The following is a 24,687-nucleotide window of genomic DNA, read 5'->3' on the forward strand; positions in this document are numbered from 1 at the left end:
ATCCAGAGATGCTGTAGCTAACTGAGAGAGAAAGAGACATGTAAAAAGCAGAGATCAGTCAGTGTGCTGGCTCTCTGGCTTCACCTCATCAGCTCAGGAGGAGTGTCCTCCGCCACTGAGGACCTTCGATCTGCTGTCTATGTGATTATTGGCCCTACAGGCATGATGATGGATCTTTAATCAGAGCAGAACAATTCACTGAGGTATTTAGCACAGTGTTTGTGTTGGTAGCACTTCTGAGCTCGCAGCCTTTCAGAAACAGAAGAGGATACAGAGTGAAGGGTAGAAGCCACGCTCCATTCAGATTTATATCTGAAAGAATACATTTCAAAACTCAAAAGGAACTTAAGAACAGTGTTTACAGTGCCCTCTCTCAAAATGTATTCTAAAAATGTATTGTCTGTCTGTCTGTCTGTATCCAGCTGTCCAATCATGTGGAATCAGTAATGGAGGATGTGAGCATTTCTGTGTACAGCAGTCCCTTGCTGCCTTCCGTTGCCGCTGTAGAGACAAATATGTGCTGGCTGAGGATGGCAAGCACTGCAAATGTGAGTATCTTCATCATCCACTGGCCTCTGCACACTACTGTGCACCTGACAGCACATGCACACTCACTCACAGGTGATTAAATATATCCAAGCACCTGCCAAATACTGAAGTACCCTCAAGGTGAAGTCATTTGTGAGAAAACAACATTTCGACCAATTACAAACAAATAAGAAATAAGCTCCCATGTCACATTGCATGTAGTTTCCTTTCCTTCTCCCAGTATACCGTTGGGCTTCAGGTTTGACATGGGAAACTGCAGATGAAGTACATTTAGTAGAAAGACTGCAGAGTGGGCAAGTTGACAGGCTGTAAAGTCACAAAACATGTGGTTTTCTCTTTTTCACCACAAATATGGGCTACATTACTGATCATAATCTTTGGCTGAGGTAATCATGAGTGCAGACACAGAGAGCAGCTTTCAGTGCATGTTGAATGACAGGCAGCTAAGAGAGACAGTAGCCTGATACAGACATTAAACTAATCGTGACGTGTAACCCAGAGAGGCAGCTAGATAATAAAGACGGATAACCATACTTGGAGGAGCTTCAAGCTGTAACTATGCCAGTCCCAAATAGCAATATGATGGATGGATGGAGAGGGGAGAGTGTAGGCAAGATACAAGCCATTATTTATAGTGTTAGGGGAAGGGTATTTGAGAATCCAAGGTGTCCTTTAGATCCAAGAGTTTGTCATAACACTGTACATTCATAGCTGCCAATAATTCATGTCCAACAGGATGTCTAAGTTGGACTTCCTTCCATTCAGGAGATGAGACCTTAAATTGTTGTGAATCAGACCCTAATTTGAAGTGTTCACTCATCTTTCATGTTTTCCCTCAACATTAGTTCACATTATACTCTGGCAACACAAGCCATGGAATGTCTGGGCAGCAGAGTCCTCTCTCTCTCTCTCTCTCTCTCTCTCTCTCTCTCTCTCTCTCTCTCTCTCTCTCTCTCTCTCTCTCTGTCTCTCTCTCAGGGAGGGGGGATTTTCATTTTACAATAAGAACTGTCTTTTAGACGTTTTTTCGTTGTAATGGTTGGCAAGGACCAGCTTCCTCTAATTTCTGCCGGCACAATTATGCAGAAAAATACTCAGCCTAGTGTAGAGTTTGGGCCTTTGTCTTGAGTGGTTATGTCAGTATGTATTTGTTCAGTATACTGTATGAGCTGTACTTCTGCATTTTAGATAAATGTCCTCGAAAAAATTCCACACTGATTGTTTTTGTAAGAACTTGATGTTCGTCACGATAAAGCGCTCTCAAACATTAATCGTTGTCTCCTGTGTTACAGTGGAGAATCCATGTCTAGATAAGAATGGTGGCTGCCAGCATGACTGTCTTGTTGATCGTGGCAAGGCCCACTGTGAATGTAGAAATGGGTACAAGCTGGCAGAGGACAGGAAGACCTGTGAGGGTAAAAAAGATCTGTTGATTACTGCACTACTGTTCATACAGGGCCAATCATGTCTCTGTATTTAAGTTCTAGTATAGATCTGTACAGACACTTTGTTCATCCCAGATATTGATGAGTGTGAGTCGGAGCAGACGGGCTGTGCTCATGGCTGCCACAACACCCTGGGCTCCTTCGCCTGTGTGTGTGACACTGCCTACGAGATGGGAGCAGACGGACGCCAGTGCTATCGTGAGTTTGGCTCCTATAATCATCTCCATGGCTTTCATTATTTGACATGATCTGAGATATCTCAACCAGAAGTAATTGGAGTGTCATCTCATGTGTTTCTGTGTGACAGGAATTGAGATGGAGATCGTCAACAGCTGTGAGAGCAACACCGGAGGCTGCTCCCATCACTGCCAGCACTCCACCGCCGGCCCTGTCTGTAGCTGTAACCAGGGTTACCGACTGGAGGAGGACCTCAAGACCTGTGTTGGTCAGTCTAGAGACTAACCTTCACCATTCAGTCTCGAGACAAAATTTTACCATTCAGTCTAGAGACTAACCTTTACCATTCAGTCTAGAGACTAACCTCTACCATTCAGTCTAGAGACTTAGCTTTAACATTCAGCTCAGATCAGTCCAGAGACTAACTTTTACTATTCAGTCCAGAGACTAACCTTTACCATTCAGTCTAGAGATCAACCTTTACCAGGCAGTTTAGAGACTAACATTTACCGGTCTAGAGACTAACCTTTACCATTCAGTCTAGAGACTTAGCTTTAACATTCAGCTCAGATCAGTCTAGAGACTAACGTTTACCATTCAGTCTAGAGACTTAGCTTTAACATTCAGCTCAGATCAGTCTAGAGACTAACCTTTACCATTCAGTCTAGGGACTAACCTTTTACCAGTCAGTCTAGAGACTAACGTTTACCATTCAGTCTAGAGACTAACGTTTACCATTCAGTCTAGAGACTGACCTTTACCAGTCAGTCTAGAGATTAACCTTTACCATTCAGTCTAGAGACTGACCTTTACCATTCAGTCTAGGGACTAACCTTTTAGCAGTCAGTCTAGAGACTAACGTTTACCATTCAGTCAAGAGATTGACCTTTACCAGTCAGTCTAGAGATTAACCTTTACCATTCAGTCTAGAGACTGACCTTTACCAGTCAGTCTAGAGATTAACACTTACCATTCAGTCTAGGGACTAACCTTTTACCAGTCAGTCTAGAGATTAACCTTTACCAGTCTTGAGACTAACCTCAACCCTTCAGATCAGTTTTAGACAAAACATATCCCAATATCATGATTCTCCCTGTGATGCTTTTTATTGTGTGTTTTGTTTGGCAGACCTGGACGAGTGTGGAGAGGGAAGCTCCTGCTGCGAGCAGGACTGTACCAACTACCCTGGGGGCTATGAGTGCTACTGCACAGCGGGGTTCCGCCTCAACTCAGACAGATGTAGCTGTGATGGTATGTTCTCCCCTCTAAAACCTCAGGATAGTGATTTAGTGGGGCACTCATTATACAATAATTGTTGAACCTGGATTGCTTCCAGTTGAACTAATATGTGTATATATGAGGCTGTAATATTAGAATCATGTTTGTATTTTTTGGGTTGCTGTACATTGTTTATTACATAAGAACATTGATTCAGTGCTAAATGTCAGTGATTTTGGCTATTTATATCAATTTACCTGACTGAGGAGCAGTGTTTTTGTAAAGTGACTGGACTGTGTGTTGTGTAGATGTGGATGAATGTCTGGCGGCTAACGGTGGCTGTGATCACACGTGCCAGAACACCGCCGGCTCCTTCCAGTGTTTCTGCCGCCGAGGCTTTCGTCTGAACGAGGACCGACACTCCTGTGAACGTGAGTTCCACCAATCAAATGAGATGTTGTTGCTTAGAGCCACACCACCATCATCATGTCCCACTTGGACCTTTTACCCTTATACAATCTCCTCCCTCTCTGGCTCTCTCTCTCTCTTGCTCTCTTAATCTCCTCCCCCTCTCTCTCTCTCTCTCTCTCTCTCTCTCTCTCTCTCTCTTTCTGCAGCACTGGAGAATACAGTTGAGGCCCTGTATAGTGGTGGCCAGGATGCCGTGGGGCCCCTGCCTCAGCCTCAGCTCACCCTGCTGCAGGACTACAACCAGCCCCTGGAGCGCTATGATGACTATGAGGATGACGACGCTGGAGAGCTGCTGGCTGAGAGCATGTTGGCAGAGAAATTTGGTGAGCCTCTGAACACAAATACACACACTATGGTCCTGTATCTGATTAGCTCTGTGTCTGAGCAACAGGAGGTAAACCGTAAGACCTCCTTATTTAATTACTAGTTACTGGGCAATGAAATACCCCACAGCAGGTGGTAAATTGGTTAGCAGATTTTATTTTACATACCTGGGTAGTAATGGGGAAGCTTATAGACTGTGGCAGGGGGTTGTGGCAGAGAGCCTTGGGATCTGTTTTGTGTTGTTCCTTGATGTATTAATGTGAAAACAGTAATCAGTATTGTAGTATTTAAGGTGTTCTCACTGGGGTTGCTGTGCTAGGAAGAATGTAGTTGAAGATGGCAAATCCCTAACCACAAACAGATATTGTTCTGAAATGTGATAATCAATAATGTCTTTGTTCGTATGCAGTGTGTCTGAACAACACGTTTGGCCATGACTGCAGTCTGACCTGTGAGGACTGCTCTAACGGAGGGCTGTGTGGCCCAGGGAGAGATGGATGTCACTGTCCCGATGGATGGACAGGCCTCATTTGCAACCAGAGTCAGTATCTGCTCACAGCAAACACATACAGACTGTAAACAAACTGCACTCACAACACTGTACATTATCAATCTTATGTCTGTGTGTTTTTCTGTGGAACAGCACATCTCTGGATTATGGATACATATATACACTTTTATTCTATCCTATACTAACAGCTTGTCCTGAAGGATCCTTTGGCAAGAACTGCTCATTTCCCTGTAAGTGTATGAACGGAGCCACCTGTGATCCTGTTAATGGGAACTGTCGCTGCCCACCTGGCGTCAGTGGAGACATGTGCCAGGATGGTGAGTAACTACTGGTTAACATATACGGTACAAAAACACTCTCTCAGTTATTCACTCTATTGAAAAGTTCAGTTGCCTGATAATAATGCTTTATTGTCTGTAGGCTGTCCTAAGGGCTTCTATGGGAAACAGTGCAATAAGAAGTGTAACTGTGCCTGTAACGGGCGCTGCCACCGCACCTACGGAGCCTGTCTGTGTGACCCTGGACTCTACGGGAGGTTCTGCCATCTACGTGAGTCACTCACTGTTGACCCCGCACATCTCACCTTCCACCTCTACTCATATTCATCACTCACCTTATTCATTCAGTTCTTATTCAGTATTCTACATGTTATCTCCCTCCTTCCCTATCCAGCATGTCCCAAGTGGGCCTTTGGACCGGGCTGTTCAGAGGAGTGTCATTGTGTCCAACAGAACACTCTAGAGTGTCACCGTCGCCATGGTACCTGCGTCTGCAAGCCCGGTTGGCAAGGCAATGCATGCAGGGAAGGTCAGTGCTGGCTGCTGGGACCAAAAGTTCTTATCTACAGTATCTCCAGCAGTGCTGTAGTGCTCTATGTGTTTAACTCTGAGTGATGCCTGATCACGTCCACCCCCTCCCACCTCAGAGTGTGACCCAGGCACGTTTGGCCCAGGCTGTGGGAACAAGTGTGAGTGCCCGCTTGGACTGTCTTGTGATCATGTGACTGGGAAGTGCCAACGTCTGTGCCCGGCTGGTCTCCGTGGAGACACCTGTGATCAAGGTAGGTTGTCCTGTTGGTCCCATGGGATAGGCATTTCATGTCCTGTTGGTCAGTTTACAGTACTGAATGTGGCTTCTTTTAGGAAGACTACCATTGTCTCTGTCCTCTCCTCTAGCCTGTCCAGAGGGGAGGTTTGGGCCAGGCTGCCCTCAGGCCTGTGACTGCTCAGGGGCTCCATGTGACAGAGTGAGCGGCCAGTGTCAGTGTCCTGCTGGAACATCAGGAAAACGCTGTGAGAATTGTAAGGAAAAAAACCTGGTGATACTATAGTATTCATAACATTGTGATAATGATGATGACGCTAACACATACTCTTGCTCTTGCTGTGTGCTGCAGTGTGTGTGGAGGGTTCCTGGGGCGCGGGCTGCCGTGAGGCCTGTCCAGTCTGTGAGAATGGAGGAGTGTGTGACAAACACAACGGAACCTGTTCCTGTCCTCCTGGGTACATGGGCAGGCTCTGTCAGAACTGTGAGTTTGAGCGAATCAATGGTAGAACTGTGATCGAAGATTTGTGGTAGTTTGTGGTAGTTTTGGTCTAATTTTAGAAAGAGATGTTAAATGCATGATGAGCAGGCCTTTCTAGTGGGTCATGAAAACACCAACCACACCACATTCTCCTCTGTCTGAGGCACAGACATGTCATAAACCATGTTTTCACAGACGGATAAATATTCTTCCTGTATAACCAACGTATTTCTTGTTAAATGCCTTTTGATGTTTGTATGTCATTTCAACCAGTGTCATGGAAACTGTATGGTATTGCAATATGTGTGTTTACAGTTTGTACGTAGAGGGTGTGTGACTCTCTGGCTCACAGTGCTTTATCATGTGTCTGTGTGTGCTGTAGCATGTCCAACAGGACGGTTTGGTGTTGGATGCCAGCTGCGCTGCGTGTGTGAAAACAGCGGGCACTGCCACCCTGTCACGGGCCGTTGTACTTGTAACCCTGGCTGGGCAGGACATAACTGCAGGAAAGGTAGAGTGGGTGTGGCATTGAGTCTCAAATAAATCCAAATAAATAAAAAATAGCTTACTCTCACTGAATCTAAACTATTTCATTAAAATGTCTCCTGTTTGTTTGTTTCCATGGCAGCCTGTGACTCTGGGCGCTGGGGAGTGGACTGTGCTGAGAAATGTGACTGTAAGAATGGGGATGGGAGCTGTGACGCAGTGACGGGCCAGTGTAACTGTGAGGCCGGCTACACAGGGACACAATGCCATGAAGGTATGAGTCCTCAAGCAAAATATCTGTTCGTAGGTTGTTTCTTTTCGGTCTGAATTCTTAAATTGCTATTGTGCAGTTGCAGTACTGTCTCAGAGCATGTCGCTGTCAAGCCCTGCTGCAGTTGTGTCTTCTCTGTGTCTCAGAGTGTCCAGTGGGGTCTTTCGGTCTGGGCTGTCGGCATCACTGCCAGTGTGACAACAAGGGGTCATGTGACCATGTCAGTGGAGCATGCACCTGCCTGGTGGGCTGGACTGGAACCTTCTGTGAGAAACGTAAGAGAACCTCCCAAACTCCCTAAAACGTAACCTACAACCCAAACTATATAACCGTACCATAGCCTGAACTGTATCTATAATCCAGTACAATTAGCCTATTGGAATCATTGGGTTATTCTGCTGTATTGTTTGCTGAGATGTAAAGGCTCTGTGTGTTTGTTTAGCCTGTCCCCAGGGCTTCTATGGGGCAGACTGCCAGGAGAAGTGTGTCTGTCTGAATGGAGGTCACTGCAACCATGTCACTGGGACGTGTGTGTGTCCAGCTGGTTGGATCGGTCCCACCTGCAAACTGAGTGAGTATTGGACATCCCACGCTTCAAAGAGCCTGTCCAGTATGCACCCTGTGCAATAGAAACAATTTCAAATATCAGACATATTACATATATGTGTTTTGCATTGGTGTGATTGATGATTGATTCTTTGGAAGTAAACAGTTTCTTATCTTTGCCTTGCAGCATGCCCGGCTGGTTTCTATGGGGAGGGCTGTAACCAAACCTGCGGTTGCCATAACAATGGCAACTGCCACCCGGCAAGTGGGCAGTGTGTCTGTACACCTGGCTGGACAGGGCCCAGCTGCTCACTGGGTGAGTGTGGAACTAGAGTAGTACTCCTAACTAGCTATGCACAATAATATTGCTTGAGTCCAACCGCTTTGAACAGAGGTTAGTGAATGAGTTCTGTACAGAGAAACCATAATGTAGTGATAATGGGTCTACCATTTTTCCCCCAGAATGCCCAGTGGGCTTCTATGGGGCAGACTGCCGTCAGCACTGCCTGTGTCAGAATGGAGCCAAATGTGACCGAATCAATGGGCAATGTACCTGTGCCAACGGGTGGATGGGTGCAGCCTGCGGGCTAGGTGAGTGGTACTGAAAGAGCCATAGAGACGCTTAGAGTCACCATTAACCTAGCTAACCCTACTTACTCATGGCTTATTCAGACCTATATCACATCATGTTCTGGGATTGTTTACCTAAAGCGTTATCCAATCAGGATGATCCTCATTCAGTACCAGCTCTACTAGAAATGCAGGCACTGGAAAACCATTAAGGCTCTGACTGGAGGGGTCTGGACAGCGTGCTTAAGGATAACATTACCTTAAATGCTAGAAACCATTTAGAACAGTGGCCTGTGGTTTGTTTTACTGTATTCAGGAATCAAATTAGTCTCAGTCCTAATTTGTCCTGGTTTAACTCATTTGTTTTTGACTGGTGGTGTTCCCTGGCTGTCTGTGAGACAGAGCTGCCCCTCAGACCGCAGACAGTCTGCTAGACCCCACAGTCTCCTGTCTGCCCTGTAACCGTCTCACTCTAGACTCCACACAGACGCTGCAGTTCACCACCCCAATGTACTCTACATCACACACTATCCTCCCACAGCGCCCATATAAACTTCTCAACAGGTTCTCCATGCCAAACTCACCATCCTACTCTAGGCACAGGGAACCTCTAATGCTGCTGCCGGTGCGGTGTTACCTAGCCACTCAGTGGTTAATTACCACCTAGTGCCAACTTTCTGCTAAGTCAAACCAGAGGGTTTGGAGAAGGTATTGCTGTCCTCAGCAGAAACACCATAGGTTTCTATGTTAGCCTGCTCTGACATGCGATGTCCTGTGTTCTTTCCTGCCATGTCTCTGTGGGTTGGTGCGTTGGTGTGTTGGCGCTTCAGAGTGTGTATCAGGGCGGTTCGGGGCCGACTGCCAGCAGCAGTGTCAGTGTGAGAACGGGGGCCACTGCGACAGACAGACGGGCCAGTGCAACTGTGGTCCTGGCTGGGTCGGAGAGCGCTGTGAAAAAGGTGAGAAAGAGTGACAGAGAAGTGGACATATACTGTCTTTGTCATCATCAATGTTGTGAGGTGAATTAATTCACAGGTTTCTGCTGTACCTTCAACACAGCTGAAGGTTGTCACATCCAGTCTCTGAGTTCCTCCTCTGTCCTTTTCCTCCACTGCAGCCTGTGGGTCAGGCCTGTTTGGAGCTGGCTGTGAGGAGAGTTGTCAGTGTGAGCATATAGCCCCCTGTCACCACGTTACTGGGCACTGCCTCTGTCCACCAGGTTGGAGGGAACCCCACTGTGATAAAGGTAGCCTACGTTTAATGATAACAATGTTTTCTATTATCCCTGAAAGTATTTTTAGCCATACCTGTTTAGGATTTTGACTCTCCCTCCTTTTTACCACCAGCCTGTTTACCTGGAACCTATGGCAAGGGCTGTGTGCAACGCTGTACCTGTCCCCAGGGTACTTCCTGTCACCATGTCTCTGGGGAGTGTGGCTGTCCCCCTGGACTCACTGGCAATGGCTGTGAACAGAGTGAGTCCTGTACAAACCTCTCAGCCCATGTCTTCAGCTTCCAATTGGCTCATTCATCCCCCTGTAACTATTTCTGTAACTATTGCTATAAAATTAGAATATGTTCTCAGTCAAGTTACCTGGTAAAATAAGGGTAAAATAAAAAAATAAAAACTCTGTCAGTCTGGACTTTCAGCTGTAATGTCTCGCTTTTCATGTTGCTTACCTCGTCTGTCTGTCTGTCTGTTCGTCTGTCGGTCTGTCTGCACCACCAGCCTGTCTGTCAGGGACATATGGACTCAACTGTAACCAGGTGTGCCAGTGTTCTGAGACCAACCAGCTCTGCCACCCAGTGACTGGGTTGTGTTACTGCGCCCCAGGCTTCCAAGGTCCTAAATGTAACCAGGGTATGTATTGTACCCTCTGTTGGTATTGTACCCTAAATGTAACCAGGGTATGTATTGTACCCCCCTCTTGTTGGTAATGACACCTTCATAACCTTCCAAAGGGGATGTCATTACTCTATCATAAAACCTTTTGGTATGTGTTTTGGGTACCCAGAGTGTCAGAAAGGTTGGTATGGTCCCGACTGTGAGCGAGAGTGCCAGTGTCAGAACAGTGGGAAGTGCAGCTCCACCTCTGGCACCTGTGAATGCACAGCAGGGTTCATCGGAGCACACTGCAACATCAGTGAGTTTATATTCAGCTTTTTATAGCACTGAATAACATGTAACACCTCCACAACAATCATAGCTTCTGAAGTAATATTAGAAAAACCATGGTCCTTAATCTCCTGTACCCTGTTGACAGCATGCCCAGCTGGTCGTTATGGGCAGGACTGTGCCCACGTGACACTGTGTGGAGAGGGGGCACAGAATGATCCTGTCACTGGTAGATGTCATTGCAGCCCTGGGCAAAGAGGAGAGGACTGTGGACAAGGTAGGTTTTCTCTAATGAATCGAGTTGAACAGATCACTATGTGTGGAAGTATTTTTACAACACAAATAGGATTGTTTGCGTCTCTATCTGTCTATAAGTTAAAGGTTTGTAATATATGTGTGTGTTTGAACTATGTTTGTAGTATGTGTGTGTTTGTTATGTGTAATATCTGTGTATTGGCAGGCTGTGCTCCTGGTTGGTTTGGAGAGGACTGTGCTATCCTCTGTAACTGCAGTAACGGAGGACTGTGTGACTCTGTCTCTGGAAGCTGTACCTGTGGTCTGGGCTGGACTGGGGCTCACTGTGACACAGGTGAGAGATACTGTACAGTGCACCTTTACAAAATCACAGGAAATAGCTATGAACGTAATAACTCAACTCTCAGTGCTGGTTTTCATTCAGAAGATGGTACACTGTAGTTATGCTGCCTCTCTGTGTCTGTCTGTCTGTTTGTGTGATAGAATGTCCTCCGGGGACATTTGGAGGTAACTGCCAGCTGAAGTGTGACTGCTGGAACAATGGCACCTGTGACAGGGTGACTGGAACCTGCCAGTGTGGTCCAGGATACTACGGACATCAGTGTGAACATGGCGAGTGACACACACACACACACACACACACACACACACACACACACACACACACACACACACACACACACACACACACACACACACACACACACACACACACACACACACACACACACACACACACACACGTCAGCACAGCATTGAAAGACACTGGCCTACAAGGTTATTGTATTGTCTCACCAGCTCGCACAGCGCTCCTCCGAACTGGACATAGACATAATTGCGCTTAGCAAATCTCGAAATGAAAGCACAAAAAAGGAAGCTTGCAAGTAGTAGAAGTGTCTTTCATACTGTATCTAAAGTGTCCTGCCCCTGTCCTCAGCATGCCCCCCTGGTCTCCATGGCCCTCTGTGCCAACTCCAGTGTAACTGTCTGAACAAGGCATCCTGCAACCCCTCCACTGGGTTCTGTGTCTGTCCTCCAGGGTACCATGGCTCCCGCTGTCACAGAGGTGAGATCTCTGCCTTATGTAGTTACTGAGCTGATGGTATCTAGTAGATGATGATGACTTTTATGTAGTTTGAAATGTAGGCCTTCAGACAGGATTTATTCATTCTAAATAGGGTGTTGCTCTTACCCCACGTCTGTTTTCAGAGTGTCAACAGGGCACGTTTGGTGTGAACTGTGCCAAGTCATGTGACTGTGAGGAGGGCACGCCCTGTGACCCTGTGAGTGGCAGGTGTCTGTGCACCTCAGGCAAGACTGGACCCAGGTGTGACATTGGTAAGACTGAGGGGCATCAGAATGTTCTATGTGATGGTACCTCAGGTGGCGATCTGTTTAAGAGGCTTTTTCTAATTATGTTCTGGTGTCTAATGAGGTATCGTCTTACCTATGTGTGTGTGTGTGTGTTTGTTGTCAGCCTGCAAAGCAAACCGCTATGGGCCAGACTGCACAGAGAGCTGTGTGTGTTACAACGCGGCTCACTGTGACCATCGGAACGGCCGCTGCACATGTCTCAACAGCTGGATCGGACTCACCTGTCAGGAAGGTAGTGATGAGTGACTAACACACACCACACTGCCCTCACCGCAGCATGCATAGTGTATCTGGTGATAGGGCTGTAATGAAGCTGGACTGGAGAGAAAGGTTGACTGGAGCTGAACGTTTCCCCTGAGTTAGAAAAGAAACAACTTGTTTTAGTGCTGATACTTGGTTTTGTCTGTAGGGAGGTTGAACACATTGAGGTTACACATTTCCTCCGTTGGTGGTTCTGGTTGTGTTGTTGTTTGTCTGTAATGAGTGTGTCTTGTGTGCTGAGATACAGGGTCGACTGACAGCTCCTCCCCCTCTGTGTGGGTGTGTCCTCAGGTGGGCCTCCACGCCTCCCCTACAGAAGCAGGAGGGAGGATAACGCACATCTAGACAACGCGTTATAGCGCCCCCTTTTGGTCGGAGGCTCCAATCACCAATGAGCCTCTGACTGTAAGAGGCTGAGGCAGCAGCACAAGCTTCGCTGAAGCCGAACTGAATTAAAAGGGTGGATATTATTATTTCAGACATACACACCCCAACGGGACAGGATACTGCTGCACCCACAGGAGCTGGATGACAGACATGGAGAAATGGACTCTAAGGAGAAATGTTCTCAGCGTTTGCTCTAGGGTGGATAATGCTTTGGTGTGTGTGTATGCTGTGAACTGTGCAGGGCTTTCATTGTTTGTGTTCATGTGCATACTGTATACATGTGCATCTCCCACTCAGGCATGGCCTGACTCATCAGTGATGAGGTACGCTATGTTGTGACCCCCTTTCTGGTAGTTAGAGGGCGGACAGTGGTTACCAGGACTAGGAGCTCTATTCATTGTGTGTCGTTGAAGCGTTCAATTTAAAGGTAATGACCTATTGGGCCGACATCTGCAGCGTTTACCTTGAATGCAGTGTCTGCTAAAGCAGGAACATTTCCTTTAAATTCAAATCAAGCTGTAATGCTGAATTTCCGCGATACAGATTGAATAGAGCCCTAGATCTCCCCACTACAGCCTCCTCTGCACACTCCCGTCCTGGACAAACCACGCGGGATATAGGAGATGTGTTTGGCGACAGTTGCTGAACGTCCAACACTAACACTCATTTTTATTTCAGAGATTCACCGACTCACTACTGTACTTGATATTTGTTTTGTATACTATGCAATGCTATACTATTGTCTGTATTCGTTTTGTATACTATGCAATGCTATACTATTGTCTGTATTCGTTTTGTATACTTGGCAATTCTGTAGTGTTTTATGCTTTGGTTTTTGTCATTTCCCCCAGAAATGTTCATGGAATATGTGGATAAACAGTATACATCTGGCATTATTATACAAATCCCATCACTTCTACATCATATACTGTAAATGATTCATTATTTGAATCTGTCCTTCTGAATGAGCCATCAGAGCCAACATAACCCAGTAGTAGTGTGAGGTGATTCCTATCAGACAATGTGATTTGAGCACCTGAAAAAGCGCTTTCAATGATATTTCCAATCCAGTATAATATTGTGATGTCTATTTGCAGTGAATACCATAAAGTTATGTTTGATATTCTGTACTTTATATGAAGCGACTTGTTCTAAAAATGTTGGTGCTATGGCGCTTTAATCCACTATATGTTGACCAGAAGACAGTATATTATCTACATATTGGTCAGTACATTTTTGTTTACTAAAGTATGTTTGCGTGGGCGATTCTGATTCATATCCTCAAAGTTTAGAGTTCACCCCATTGGATTGCACAATGATTCAGGAGACACAATATAACTTGAGCAGACAGTGGGCTCAGCCCAGTCATGGTAAACAGTACCTTTTTGGTTTTTGCGTATAAAGTGCTCTTACATATACAGTATTTATATTTTATACAGTAAGTGTATACTGTCTAGGACTGGAGTGAAGAGGATTTTCTAATCTGGACACCTAGTTAATAACCCGTAAAATAACAAAAACAATCAATGAATGAAAAAGTCAAACACAGGGAACTGTTTTTACATTCTTATTTTTTCATTGTCATTTCATTAAAGACGAAGCTGTACATCTTGTCTAAATTCAGATTGAAGCACAGTGCACTTAGCAATGCCTGCAAATGAAAAGAAAGAAAAGGCAGAGGTGACCACAACCATAAATATAAAGGTCAAACTATGTACATACAGGAGATGACTGGCTAGGGCATCATCACTGAGAGAAGGTAGTCTGCCATTGCATTCATTTGAGAGCCTTCTGCACAATTCATACACAATACAAATAAATAGCTTATTTTTTGTCTATCTTTACACTGATACAATATTAAGAGGAAAATGCAGCATGTTGAAAATGAAAATAAAAAGACACTTTTATTCTCCCTCTTCTGCTTCTTCTACGTTAAAGGCCAGAACATACAAAAATAATCTCTAACATACAGCATTCTGTGAGATGAGCATCATTCATCTACAGGGCTGGTTTCAAAGGTTTCTGAGCTGATAGTAACATCAATACTATGATATGTATGGAACAGTGGCTGTGCGAAGGGAGGCTGTCATAGGGCAACACTGGACAGGGAGACAAGAGACCCTGCAACGATGAGTCTACTCACTAAACAGCCTGACTCACACACCTCAAATTCTTATAAAATCATCCACACTGCTTGTCCAGCATTATCCACTATGTCAATAAGAAGCAAGCTCTTCCAAGAGTGCACTTCACACGCTGTTGTGTTGCCATGGTGTGGTGCCAGAGTGGTCCAGTAAATAGAGGAGCTCTGTGGTGCTCATCACGCTGTACAGCGCAGCTTCTCTCTCTACAGCGCAGCTTCTCTCTCTACAGCGCAGCTTCTCTCTCTACAGCGCAGCTTCTCTCTCTACAGCGCAGCTTCTCTCTCTACAGCGCAGCCTCTCTCTCTACAGCACAGCCTCTCTCTCTACAGCGCAGCTTCTCTCTACAGCGCAGCTTCTCTCTACAGCGCAGCTTCTCTCTCTACAGCGCAGCTTCTCTCTCTACAGCACAGCTTCTCTCTACAGCGCAGCCTCTCTCTCTACAGCGCAGCTTCTCTCTCTACAGCGCAGCTTCTCTCTCTACAGCGCAGCTTCTCTCTCTACAGCGCAGCTTCTCTCTCTACAGCGCAGCCTCTCTCTCTACAGCGCAGCTTCTCTCTCTACAGCACAGCCTCTCTCTCTACAGCACAGCCTCTCTCTACAGCACAGCCTCTCTCTCTACAGCACAGCCTCTCTCTCTACAGCGCAGCTTCTCTCTCTACAGCGCAGCCTCTCTCTCTACAGCGCAGCTTCTCTCTCTACAGCACAGCCTCTCTCTCTACAGCGCAGCCTCTCTACAGCGCAGTCTCTCTCTCTACAGCACAGCCTCTCTCTCTACAGCACAGCCTCTCTCTCTACAGCACAGCCTCTCTCTCTACAGCGCAGCCTCTCTCTACAGCGCAGCCTCTCTCTCTACAGCGCAGCCTCTCTCTCTACAGCGCAGCCTCTCTCTACAGCACAGTCTCTCTCTCTACAGCGCAGCCTCTCTCTACAGCGCAGCCTCTCTCTCTACAGCGCAGTCTCTCTCTCTACAGCACAGTCTCTCTCTACAGCGCAGTCTCTCTCTCTACAGCGCAGTCTCTCTCTCTACAGCGCAGTCTCTCTCTCTACAGCGCAGTCTCTCTCTCTACAGCACAGTCTCTCTCTCTACAGCGCAGTCTCTCTCTCTACAGCGCAGCCTCTCTCTACAGCGCAGTCTCTCTCTCTACAGCGCAGTCTCTCTCTCTACAGCGCAGTCTCTCTCTCTACAGCGCAGCTTCTCTCTACAGCACAGTCTCTCTCTACAGCGCAGCCTCTCTCTCTACAGCACAGCCTCTCTCTCTACAGCACAGTCTCTCTCTCTACAGCACAGCCTCTCTCTCTACAGCACAGCCTCTCTCTCTACAGCACAGCCTCTCTCTCTACAGCACAGCCTCTCTCTCTACAGCGCAGTCTCTCTCTCTACAGCGCAGTCTCTCTCTCTACAGCGCAGTCTCTCTCTCTACAGCGCAGTCTCTCTCTCTCTACAGCGCAGTCTCTCTCTCTACAGCACAGCCTCTCTCTCTACAGCGCAGCCTCTCTCTCTACAGCGCAGTCTCTCTCTCTACAGCGCAGTCTCTCTCTCTACAGCGCAGCCTCTCTCTCTACAGCGCAGTCTCTCTCTCTACAGCGCAGCCTCTCTCTCTACAGCACAGCCTCTCTCTCTACAGCGCAGCCTCTCTCTCTACAGCGCAGTCTCTCTCTCTACAGCGCAGCCTCTCTCTACAGCGCAGCCTCTCTCTCTACAGCACAGCCTCTCTCTCTCTACAGCGCAGCCTCTCTCTCTACAGCACAGCCTCTCTCTCTACAGCACAGCTTCTCTCTCTACAGCACAGCCTCTCTCTCTACAGCACAGCTTCTCTCTCTACAGCACAGCCTCTCTTTCTACAGCGCAGCCTCTCTCTCTACAGCACAGCCTCTCTCTCTACAGCACAGCCTCTCTCTCTACAGCACAGCTTCTCTCTCTACAGCACAGCCTCTCTTTCTACAGCGCAGCTTCTCTCTACAGCGCAGCTTCTCTCTACAGCACAGCCTCTCTTTCTACAGCGCAGCTTCTCTCTACAGCGCAGCTTCTCTCTACAGCGCAGCTTCTCTCTACAGCGCAGCTTCTCTCTCTACAGCGCAGCCTCTCTCTCTACAGCACAGCCTCTCTCTACAGCACAGCCTCTCTCTCTACAGCACAGCCTCTCTCTCTACAGCACAGCCTCTCTCTACAGCGCAGCCTCTCTCTCTACAGCACAGCCTCTCTCTCTACAGCGCAGTCTCTCTCTACAGCACAGCCTCTCTCTCTACAGCACAGCCTCTCTCTCTACAGCGAAGTCTCTCTCTCTACAGCACAGCCTCTCTCTCTACAGCGCAGCCTCTCTCTCTACAGCGCAGCTTCTCTCTCTACAGCACAGCCTCTCTCTCTACAGCACAGCCTCTCTCTACAGCACAGCCTCTCTCTCTACAGCACAGCCTCTCTCTCTACAGCGAAGTCTCTCTCTCTACAGCACAGTCTCTCTCTCTACAGCGCAGCTTCTCTCTCTACAGCACAGCCTCTCTCTCTACAGCACAGTCTCTCTCTCTACAGCACAGCCTCTCTCTCTACAGCACAGCCTCTCTCTCTACAGCACAGCCTCTCTCTCTACAGCACAGCCTCTCTCTCTACAGCACAGCCTCTCTCTCTACAGCGCAGTCTCTCTCTCTACAGCGCAGTCTCTCTCTCTACAGCGCAGTCTCTCTCTCTACAGCGCAGTCTCTCTCTCTCTACAGCGCAGCCTCTCTCTCTACAGCGCAGCCTCTCTCTCTACAGCACAGCCTCTCTCTCTACAGCACAGTCTCTCTCTCTACAGCGCAGTCTCTCTCTCTACAGCACAGCCTCTCTCTCTACAGCACAGCCTCTCTCTCTACAGCACAGCCTCTCTCTCTACAGCACAGCCTCTCTCTCTCTACAGCGCAGCCTCTCTCTCTACAGCACAGCCTCTCTCTCTACAGCACAGCTTCTCTCTCTACAGCACAGCTTCTCTCTCTACAGCACAGCCTCTCTCTCTACAGCGCAGCTTCTCTCTCTACAGCGCAGTCTCTCTCTCTACAGCACAGCCTCTCTCTCTACAGCACAGTCTCTCTCTCTACAGCACAGCCTCTCTCTCTACAGCACAGCCTCTCTCTCTACAGCACAGCCTCTCTCTCTACAGCACAGCCTCTCTCTCTCTACAGCGCAGCCTCTCTCTCTACAGCACAGCCTCTCTCTCTACAGCGCAGCTTCTCTCTCTACAGCACAGCTTCTCTCTACAGCACAGCCTCTCTCTCTACAGCGCAGCTTCTCTCTCTACAGCGCAGTCTCTCTCTCTACAGCGCAGTCTCTCTCTCTACAGCGCAGTCTCTCTCTCTACAGCGCAGTCTCTCTCTCTACAGCGCAGTCTCTCTCTCTCTACAGCGCAGCCTCTCTCTACAGCGCAGCCTCTCTCTCTACAGCACAGCCTCTCTCTCTACAGCGCAGCCTCTCTCTCTACAGCGCAGTCTCTCTCTCTACAGCGCAGTCTCTCTCTATAGCGCAGTCTCTCTCTACAGCACAGCTTCTCTCTCTACAGCACAGCTTCTCTCTCTACAGCGCAGCCTCTCTCTCTACAGCGCAGTCTCTCTCTCTACAGCGCAGCCTCTCTTTCTACAGCGCAGCTTCTCTCTACAGCACAGCCTCTCTCTCTACAGCGCAGCCTCTCTCTCTACAGCACAGCCTCTCTCTCTACAGCGCAGCCTCTCTCTCTACAGCACAGCCTCTCTCTCTACAGCGCAGCCTCTCTCTCTACAGCACAGCCTCTCTCTCTACAGCACAGCCTCTCTCTCTACAGCACAGCCTCTCTCTCTACAGCACAGCCTCTCTCTCTACAGCGCAGCCTCTCTCTCTACAGCACAGCCTCTCTCTCTACAGCACAGCCTCTCTCTCTACAGCGCAGCCTCTCTCTCTACAGCGCAGTCTCTCTCTCTACAGCGCAGTCTCTCTCTCTACAGCACAGCTTCTCTCTCTACAGCACAGCCTCTCTCTCTACAGCACAGCCTCTCTCTCTACAGCGCAGCCTCTCTACAGCGCAGTCTCTCTCTCTACAGCGCAGTCTCTCTCTCTACAGCACAGCCTCTCTCTCTACAGCACAGCCTCTCTCTACAGCACAGTCTCTCTCTACAGCACAGCTTCTCTCTCTACAGCGCAGCCTCTCTCTCTACAGCGCAGCTTCTCTCTACAGCACAGTCTCTCTCTACAGCGCAGCCTCTCTCTCTACAGCGCAGCCTCTCTCTACACAGCTCAGTCTCTCTCTCTACAGCGCAGTCTCTCTCTCTACAGCGCAGTCTCTCTCTCTACAGCGCAGCTTCTCTCTACAGCACAGTCTCTCTCTACAGCACAGTCTCTCTCTACAGCGCAGCCTCTCTCTCTACAGCGCAGCCTCTCTCTCTACAGCGCAGTCTCTCTCTCTACAGCGCAGTCTCTCTCTCTACAGCGCAGCCTCTCTCTCTACAGCGCAGCTTCTCTCTACAGCACAGTCTCTCTCTACAGCACAGCTTCTCTCTCTACAGCGCAGTCTCTCTCTCTACAGCGCAGCCTCTCTCTCTACAGCGCAGTCTCTCTCTCTACAGCGCAGTCTCTCTCTCTACAGCGCAGTCTCTCTCTCTACAGCGCAGCTTCTCTCTACAGCACAGTCTCTCTCTACAGCGCAGCCTCTCTCTCTACAGCGCAGCCTCTCTCTCTACAGCGCAGCCTCTCTCTACAGCACAGTCTCTCTCTCTACAGCGCAGCCTCTCTCTACAGCGCAGCCTCTCTCTCTACAGCGCAGCTTCTCTCTACAGCGCAGTCTCTCTCTCTACAGCGCAGCCTCTCTCTCTACACAGCTCAGCCTCTCTCTCTACAGAGCAGTCTCTCTCTCTACAGCGCAGTCTCTCTCTATAGCGCAGTCTCTCTCTCTACAGCGCAGTCTCTCTCTCTACAGCGCAGCTTCTCTCTACAGCACAGTCTCTCTCTACAGCGCAGTCTCTCTCTCTACAGCGCAGCCTCTCTCTCTACACAGCTCAGCCTCTCTCTCTACAGAGCAGTCTCTCTCTACATCGCAGTCTCTCTCTACAGCTCAGCCTCTCTCTCTACAGAGCAGTCTCTCTCTCTACAGCGCAGTCTCTCTCTATAGCGCAGTCTCTCTCTCTACAGCGCAGTCTCTCTCTACAGAGCAGTCTCTCTCTCTACAGCGCAGTCTCTCTCTATAGCGCAGTCTCTCTCTCTACAGCGCAGTCTCTCTCTACAGCGCAGCCTCTCTCTCTCTACAGCGCAGCCTCTCTCTCTACAGCGCAGCCTCTCTCTCTACAGCGCAGCCTCTCTCTCTACAGCGCAGCCTCTCTCTCTCTACAGCGCAGTCTCTCTCTACAGCACAGCCTCTCTCTCTCTACAGCGCAGCCCATCTCTCTCTACAGCGCAGCCTCTTTCTCTACAGCACAGCCTCTCTCTCTCTACAGCGCAGCCCATCTCTCTCTACAGCGCAGCCTCTTTCTCTACAGCACAGCCTCTCTCTCTCTACAGCACAGCCTCTCTCTCTCTACAGCGCAGCCCATCTCTCTCTACAGGGCAGCCTCTTTCTCTACAGCACAGCCTCTCTCTCTACAGCACAGCCTCTCTCTCTACAGCACAGTCTCTCTCTCTACAGCACAGCCTCTCTCTCTACAGCGCAGCCTCTCTCTCTACAGCACAGCCTCTCTCTCTACAGCACAGCCTCTCTCTACAGCGCAGTCTCTCTCTCTACAGCGCAGCCTCTCTCTCTACAGCACAGTCTCTCTCTACAGCACAGCCTCTCTCTCTACAGCACAGCCCTGGGGGCGAGATGGAGCTACATTCAACACCATCACAGTTATCACCAGACAAATCAGTGCACAGCTCTGTGCATGTACGTGTGACATTGAATTGATAGTGTGACAAAGACCACCAAATATGTCTAGGGAAAAAATCCTTGTGACAGTGCCTTTGAGCTCTTTATTTGATGAAACATTTCTGCTGCATGATTTCCGGTCATTTGGCTCATTACCCTGCTGAAAGACAGTAAGACAGAAAATCATGATACATTATGAAACAGGTTTTTTATGGGACATTGGCTTTTGCCACTAATTCCCTCAAGACATAGTACCAGACAAATCAAAATGTACAGTTTACATTTAACAGACGCTAGAAAGATTTGTTTCCCCTCCACACACACACACTTTGAATCTGTATCTATGCCAATTACTTGTTGTCTGACCCGAGGCGTTAGCCACATATACACACCTCACTTATTCTGATTCTCCAAATCTCCTCTTCACTTTGCCTGAGAAGCATCTACACTTCACTCATCATTGCAGTTTTGTCCTACTCACTGACACTACAGGGCCAGGTCACACCATGGTTAGCATCTACATAAAAAAATAAAAGTTACTTGATGGTATATATATATAATGATAAAGGACTTTGTGTAGTTTCTAGAGCACACTTCATTATGTATGTAACTGTATCCTATCTAAAGTTATGATGGTTTAAACATGAGTGTTACTTTGTACAAAATCAAGCATGACTGTATTCCCTTTTTTCTACAGCAAATTACATCTCCAATATGTACATTAGAACATTATTATCCTTTTTAGTTAATGATTTGTACATTATTTTCAAAGGTTAAATGTGTAAAAATGATTTCATGGATTTAATTTATATATATATATTTTTTAAGTATTCAACCTAAAAACATTTAAATAACTAAAAGAAAGGATATTTGTACGTAGTTTAATAAGCAAAAAGATTTTGTAATTCAATATCCCCTCATTCTTGTCACCTTTCAATTTGACAGGCGAAGCATAGCCCCTCCGTGACTGACATCCCTTCAATCCAATGACACAAGGGCAAGGCCTTGCGGAGGGTAACGGAGTCACACTCCCACTATAAAAAATATATTTTTATAATCAGGGCCAAATCTTAATGCTATATATGCATTTGTAGGTATTTGTTAGTGCTTTAATGCAATATTAACAAGTAATTGTTCAAATATATCTTTCATGCAAAATATTGATTAGTGCTTGGTGATGGAGTCACAGCTGTCCAGAAATGAAACAATACTTACCTTACATGATTTTGATTCATTTTATGACCCCCATATGGCTCCATGACACATATTCAATCAGGAAATTGTCCTAGAAATATCGATCCAGAGATCATATTACTGCAATATGCTATTTTGCATGTTTATAACTTCGTTACCACGTAACTCTTTTACCGGACATCTCTTTGTATTATCAGTATTTTCATTATGAAATATTGCATCAAATGATTCCAAAATTGGTCTTGATATAGTCAGCTAAGAACTTTATCAGATATGTTACATTAATGGATTATCACTAAAGAACTGCATATTACGCAGGTTTGCATATACCTACCCAAAATATGTTAACTGGCTGTGACTCAATTACCAAGCACTAATAAAAATGTTTGCATGAAAGATACATTTCAACATTTACTTGATAGTATTGCATTAAAAAACTATCAAATACCTACAAAAACATACATAGCATTAAGACTTGACCCTGATTGTAAAAAAGATACTGCAAGTTTTTATTGAACGCGTGACCTTGACCTACAGTACTAGAAAACTGAACTCATTGAACCAGAGAATGAGTTATGAAAGAGGAGTGAGTATTCCTTATATGTACACGTGTTAGTTTACTCTTGTAACCATGACTTTGCTTGGTCTGAATAATCCCCATAGGCTGTTGGACGAAGGCTCATGCATGGAGGACGTATCACATGCTATCCACTTAGCGCTTTGTCTCACAGTAAGAGAGGACCTAACAGCTAGAGAGTGAATACGAGGGCAGCGGCAGATGTCTTCAGGGTGCAATGTATATGATTATTGAAAATGTATAGATTATTATCTGCCTTCTGAAAATCAACATATCATTCCCTAAGTAGAGGAGTGTACAATGTATGTGTACTGTGTATGTGGGTATAAGCATAGAACAGCATGGTCAAGTGATTATACTGTACATGTGAAGAGAGTCAATAGGTAATAAGCTGGATAGTATACGCTTTAAGACGGTTGATATACTCTTCCAACAAGCCACACCCACTTAGATGTGGCGTTGAAAGATGTTAGAATATCTTTGGCTCAAAGCCACGTGAAAATGTCCCTGGTTTGACAGTGGACAGGTCCCCATCAGGTGTCCACACATGAAAGAAAGACATGGACATGAAATACTATTCCGATCCCTGAGCTTTCACTCCTATTGGGCAGGAAGGGCTGGCACTTAAACCAACTAGTGTTTCCGTTGGCCAGGGACTATTGTCAAATAACAGTCTGTTATGAACCAGCACTGTGGAGACCAGACTGACTAAGGGGAACAGGGGAGGAGATCCTACAGTGCAATGACTCACCGTGTGTGATATGGTTTAGTTATTTCATCCTCTGACGTATTCTACAACCTCTCAATGACTGAACTGTACAATAGTAAAGTGCTGATTGTTCTGCCTGTGAGGAGGCTGGTACACTGATAATATGTCGATTACACAAATTAACAGCTGTTTCAGAGAAACTGTGATGTACATATTAAACAGAACTCCAAAAAAATGAATGTGTGTCTATACATGTGCAACAGAGTTTTTGTTGTATATTTGTATAAACTTAAATCCATTGGTATGCATTCAGTATTTAGAGAAACAAATGCAAAAAAAAGAAATATCTGGCTGCCAAGCAAGCATGTTTTTTTAAACTTATTTTTTCTTCAGTTTTTAAAATACATATTTCTTCTATCTGTCCTTCCTTCCCTGCAGATGTGACCATCTCTCTCTATTTCTTCATCCTTTTCTTGTCTCTGTAAGTCTACATGATGCTCCCCAGGGTGGCTGAGGCAGGGTCAGACTCATGCGCCGGGGTCTAATTCAGTAAAAGCTCAAGCAAACGGAGGATCAGGCAAAGGTGGGGCTTGGCGCTGCAGCAGCCTGGAGCAGCCCTGCTGGCTGGCGTGGTGGTGCGTTAGGAACGGTAGTCCTTTTTACTGTACGGCTTGTTCCCCAGGATGCTATCGACCTCGTGTGTGATTGAGGAGGATAGTTTGGGAAGAACCTGCAAGAGAAATTACAGATGCATTGAAGGGAACAGAAGGCAAGAGGTATTGGTTCACGTGTATAGATTGCACAGACTTTGTACCGTATGTATATTGTATACTATGTTGCCCCTGGTAATGTGGGCATAACATTTGTAAACAAAATATCAAATGCACTGAGTTCCCATGCCCATATTGGTTTTACTATCCATGTGGGGAACAAACAACTGATTCCCATTCAAAATCCTATTTTCCCTAACCGCTAACCATAAACCTTTAATTTAACCCTAATCTTAACTCCAAACCCCTAACCTAAAACTAATCTTAACTCCAAACCCCTAACCTAAAACTAATCTTAACTCCAAACCCCTAACCTAAAACCTAACACTAATCTTAACTCCAAACCCCTAACCTAAAACTAATCTTAACTCCAAAACCCGAACCTAAAACCTAAAACTAATCGTAACTCCAAAACCCTAACCTAAAACCTAACACTAATCTTAACTCCAAACCCCTAACCTAAAACATAAAACTAATCTTAACTCCAAACCCCTAACCTAAAACCTAAAACTAATCTTAACTCCAAACCCCTAACCTAACACTAATCCCAAACCCCTAACCTAACACTAATCCCTATTTTAAACCTAAAATAGCCCTATTCTTTGTGGGGACCGACGAAATGTCCTTATTTTACTATCCTTGTGAGGACCTCTGGTCCCCACAAAGATAGTAAAACCACACACACACACACACACACACACACACACACACACACACACACACACACACACACACACACACACACACACACACACACACACACACACACACACACACACACACACACACACACACACACACACACACACACACACTGCACATACTAGGAAATGGGAAAACAATTTATCTCAAGCCAGACATAATGTGATGAAAGAACATAAAACCCTGATGGTTTGAAAATCCCATTAAATGAGAGAATCTTATCTAGCAAAGTAGCAGCGCCGCAAGCTAGCCTCAAATGTCTGTGTTGATT

The 24,687-nt window shown here is 46.6% G+C and overlaps 2 protein-coding genes across 5 annotated transcripts in view; one reads left to right on the forward strand and one right to left on the reverse strand.

Moving 5' to 3' along the window:
- Positions 1 to 12,444, forward strand: part of LOC120064712 (multiple epidermal growth factor-like domains protein 6) — an 82,860-nt gene extending 70,416 nt beyond the window's left edge. Inside the window, exons 7-36 of the mRNA XM_039015331.1 lie at positions 423 to 548; positions 1,842 to 1,964; positions 2,070 to 2,192; positions 2,302 to 2,439; positions 3,300 to 3,422; positions 3,698 to 3,820; positions 4,007 to 4,183; positions 4,594 to 4,725; positions 4,884 to 5,012; positions 5,116 to 5,244; positions 5,368 to 5,502; positions 5,621 to 5,755; positions 5,871 to 5,996; positions 6,092 to 6,223; positions 6,603 to 6,731; positions 6,849 to 6,980; positions 7,124 to 7,252; positions 7,986 to 8,114; positions 8,924 to 9,052; positions 9,211 to 9,258; positions 9,440 to 9,568; positions 9,823 to 9,954; positions 10,109 to 10,237; positions 10,358 to 10,438; positions 10,670 to 10,798; positions 10,948 to 11,076; positions 11,402 to 11,530; positions 11,674 to 11,802; positions 11,942 to 12,070; positions 12,347 to 12,444. Of these exons, the coding sequence (XP_038871259.1) occupies positions 423 to 548; positions 1,842 to 1,964; positions 2,070 to 2,192; positions 2,302 to 2,439; positions 3,300 to 3,422; positions 3,698 to 3,820; positions 4,007 to 4,183; positions 4,594 to 4,725; positions 4,884 to 5,012; positions 5,116 to 5,244; positions 5,368 to 5,502; positions 5,621 to 5,755; positions 5,871 to 5,996; positions 6,092 to 6,223; positions 6,603 to 6,731; positions 6,849 to 6,980; positions 7,124 to 7,252; positions 7,986 to 8,114; positions 8,924 to 9,052; positions 9,211 to 9,258; positions 9,440 to 9,568; positions 9,823 to 9,954; positions 10,109 to 10,237; positions 10,358 to 10,438; positions 10,670 to 10,798; positions 10,948 to 11,076; positions 11,402 to 11,530; positions 11,674 to 11,802; positions 11,942 to 12,070; positions 12,347 to 12,444 (3,761 nt within the window). The remainder of the gene's footprint in view (positions 1 to 422; positions 549 to 1,841; positions 1,965 to 2,069; positions 2,193 to 2,301; positions 2,440 to 3,299; positions 3,423 to 3,697; positions 3,821 to 4,006; positions 4,184 to 4,593; positions 4,726 to 4,883; positions 5,013 to 5,115; positions 5,245 to 5,367; positions 5,503 to 5,620; positions 5,756 to 5,870; positions 5,997 to 6,091; positions 6,224 to 6,602; positions 6,732 to 6,848; positions 6,981 to 7,123; positions 7,253 to 7,985; positions 8,115 to 8,923; positions 9,053 to 9,210; positions 9,259 to 9,439; positions 9,569 to 9,822; positions 9,955 to 10,108; positions 10,238 to 10,357; positions 10,439 to 10,669; positions 10,799 to 10,947; positions 11,077 to 11,401; positions 11,531 to 11,673; positions 11,803 to 11,941; positions 12,071 to 12,346) is intronic.
- Positions 12,445 to 23,297: 10,853 nt separating this feature from the next.
- The window catches only part of LOC120065136 (voltage-gated potassium channel subunit beta-2-like), a 109,612-nt gene continuing 108,222 nt past the window's right edge, over positions 23,298 to 24,687 (reverse strand). For all 4 annotated transcript variants that reach the window (XM_039015897.1, XM_039015899.1, XM_039015898.1 and 1 more), the window contains one exon: positions 23,298 to 23,674. In XM_039015897.1, coding sequence (XP_038871825.1) covers positions 23,585 to 23,674 — 90 coding nt within the window. In that variant the 3' untranslated portion in view covers positions 23,298 to 23,584. The remainder of the gene's footprint in view (positions 23,675 to 24,687) is intronic.

The sequence above is a fragment of the Salvelinus namaycush genome, chromosome 20 (assembly GCF_016432855.1).
Source record: "Salvelinus namaycush isolate Seneca chromosome 20, SaNama_1.0, whole genome shotgun sequence".
In the NCBI taxonomy this organism is placed as follows: Eukaryota; Metazoa; Chordata; class Actinopteri; order Salmoniformes; family Salmonidae; genus Salvelinus; species Salvelinus namaycush.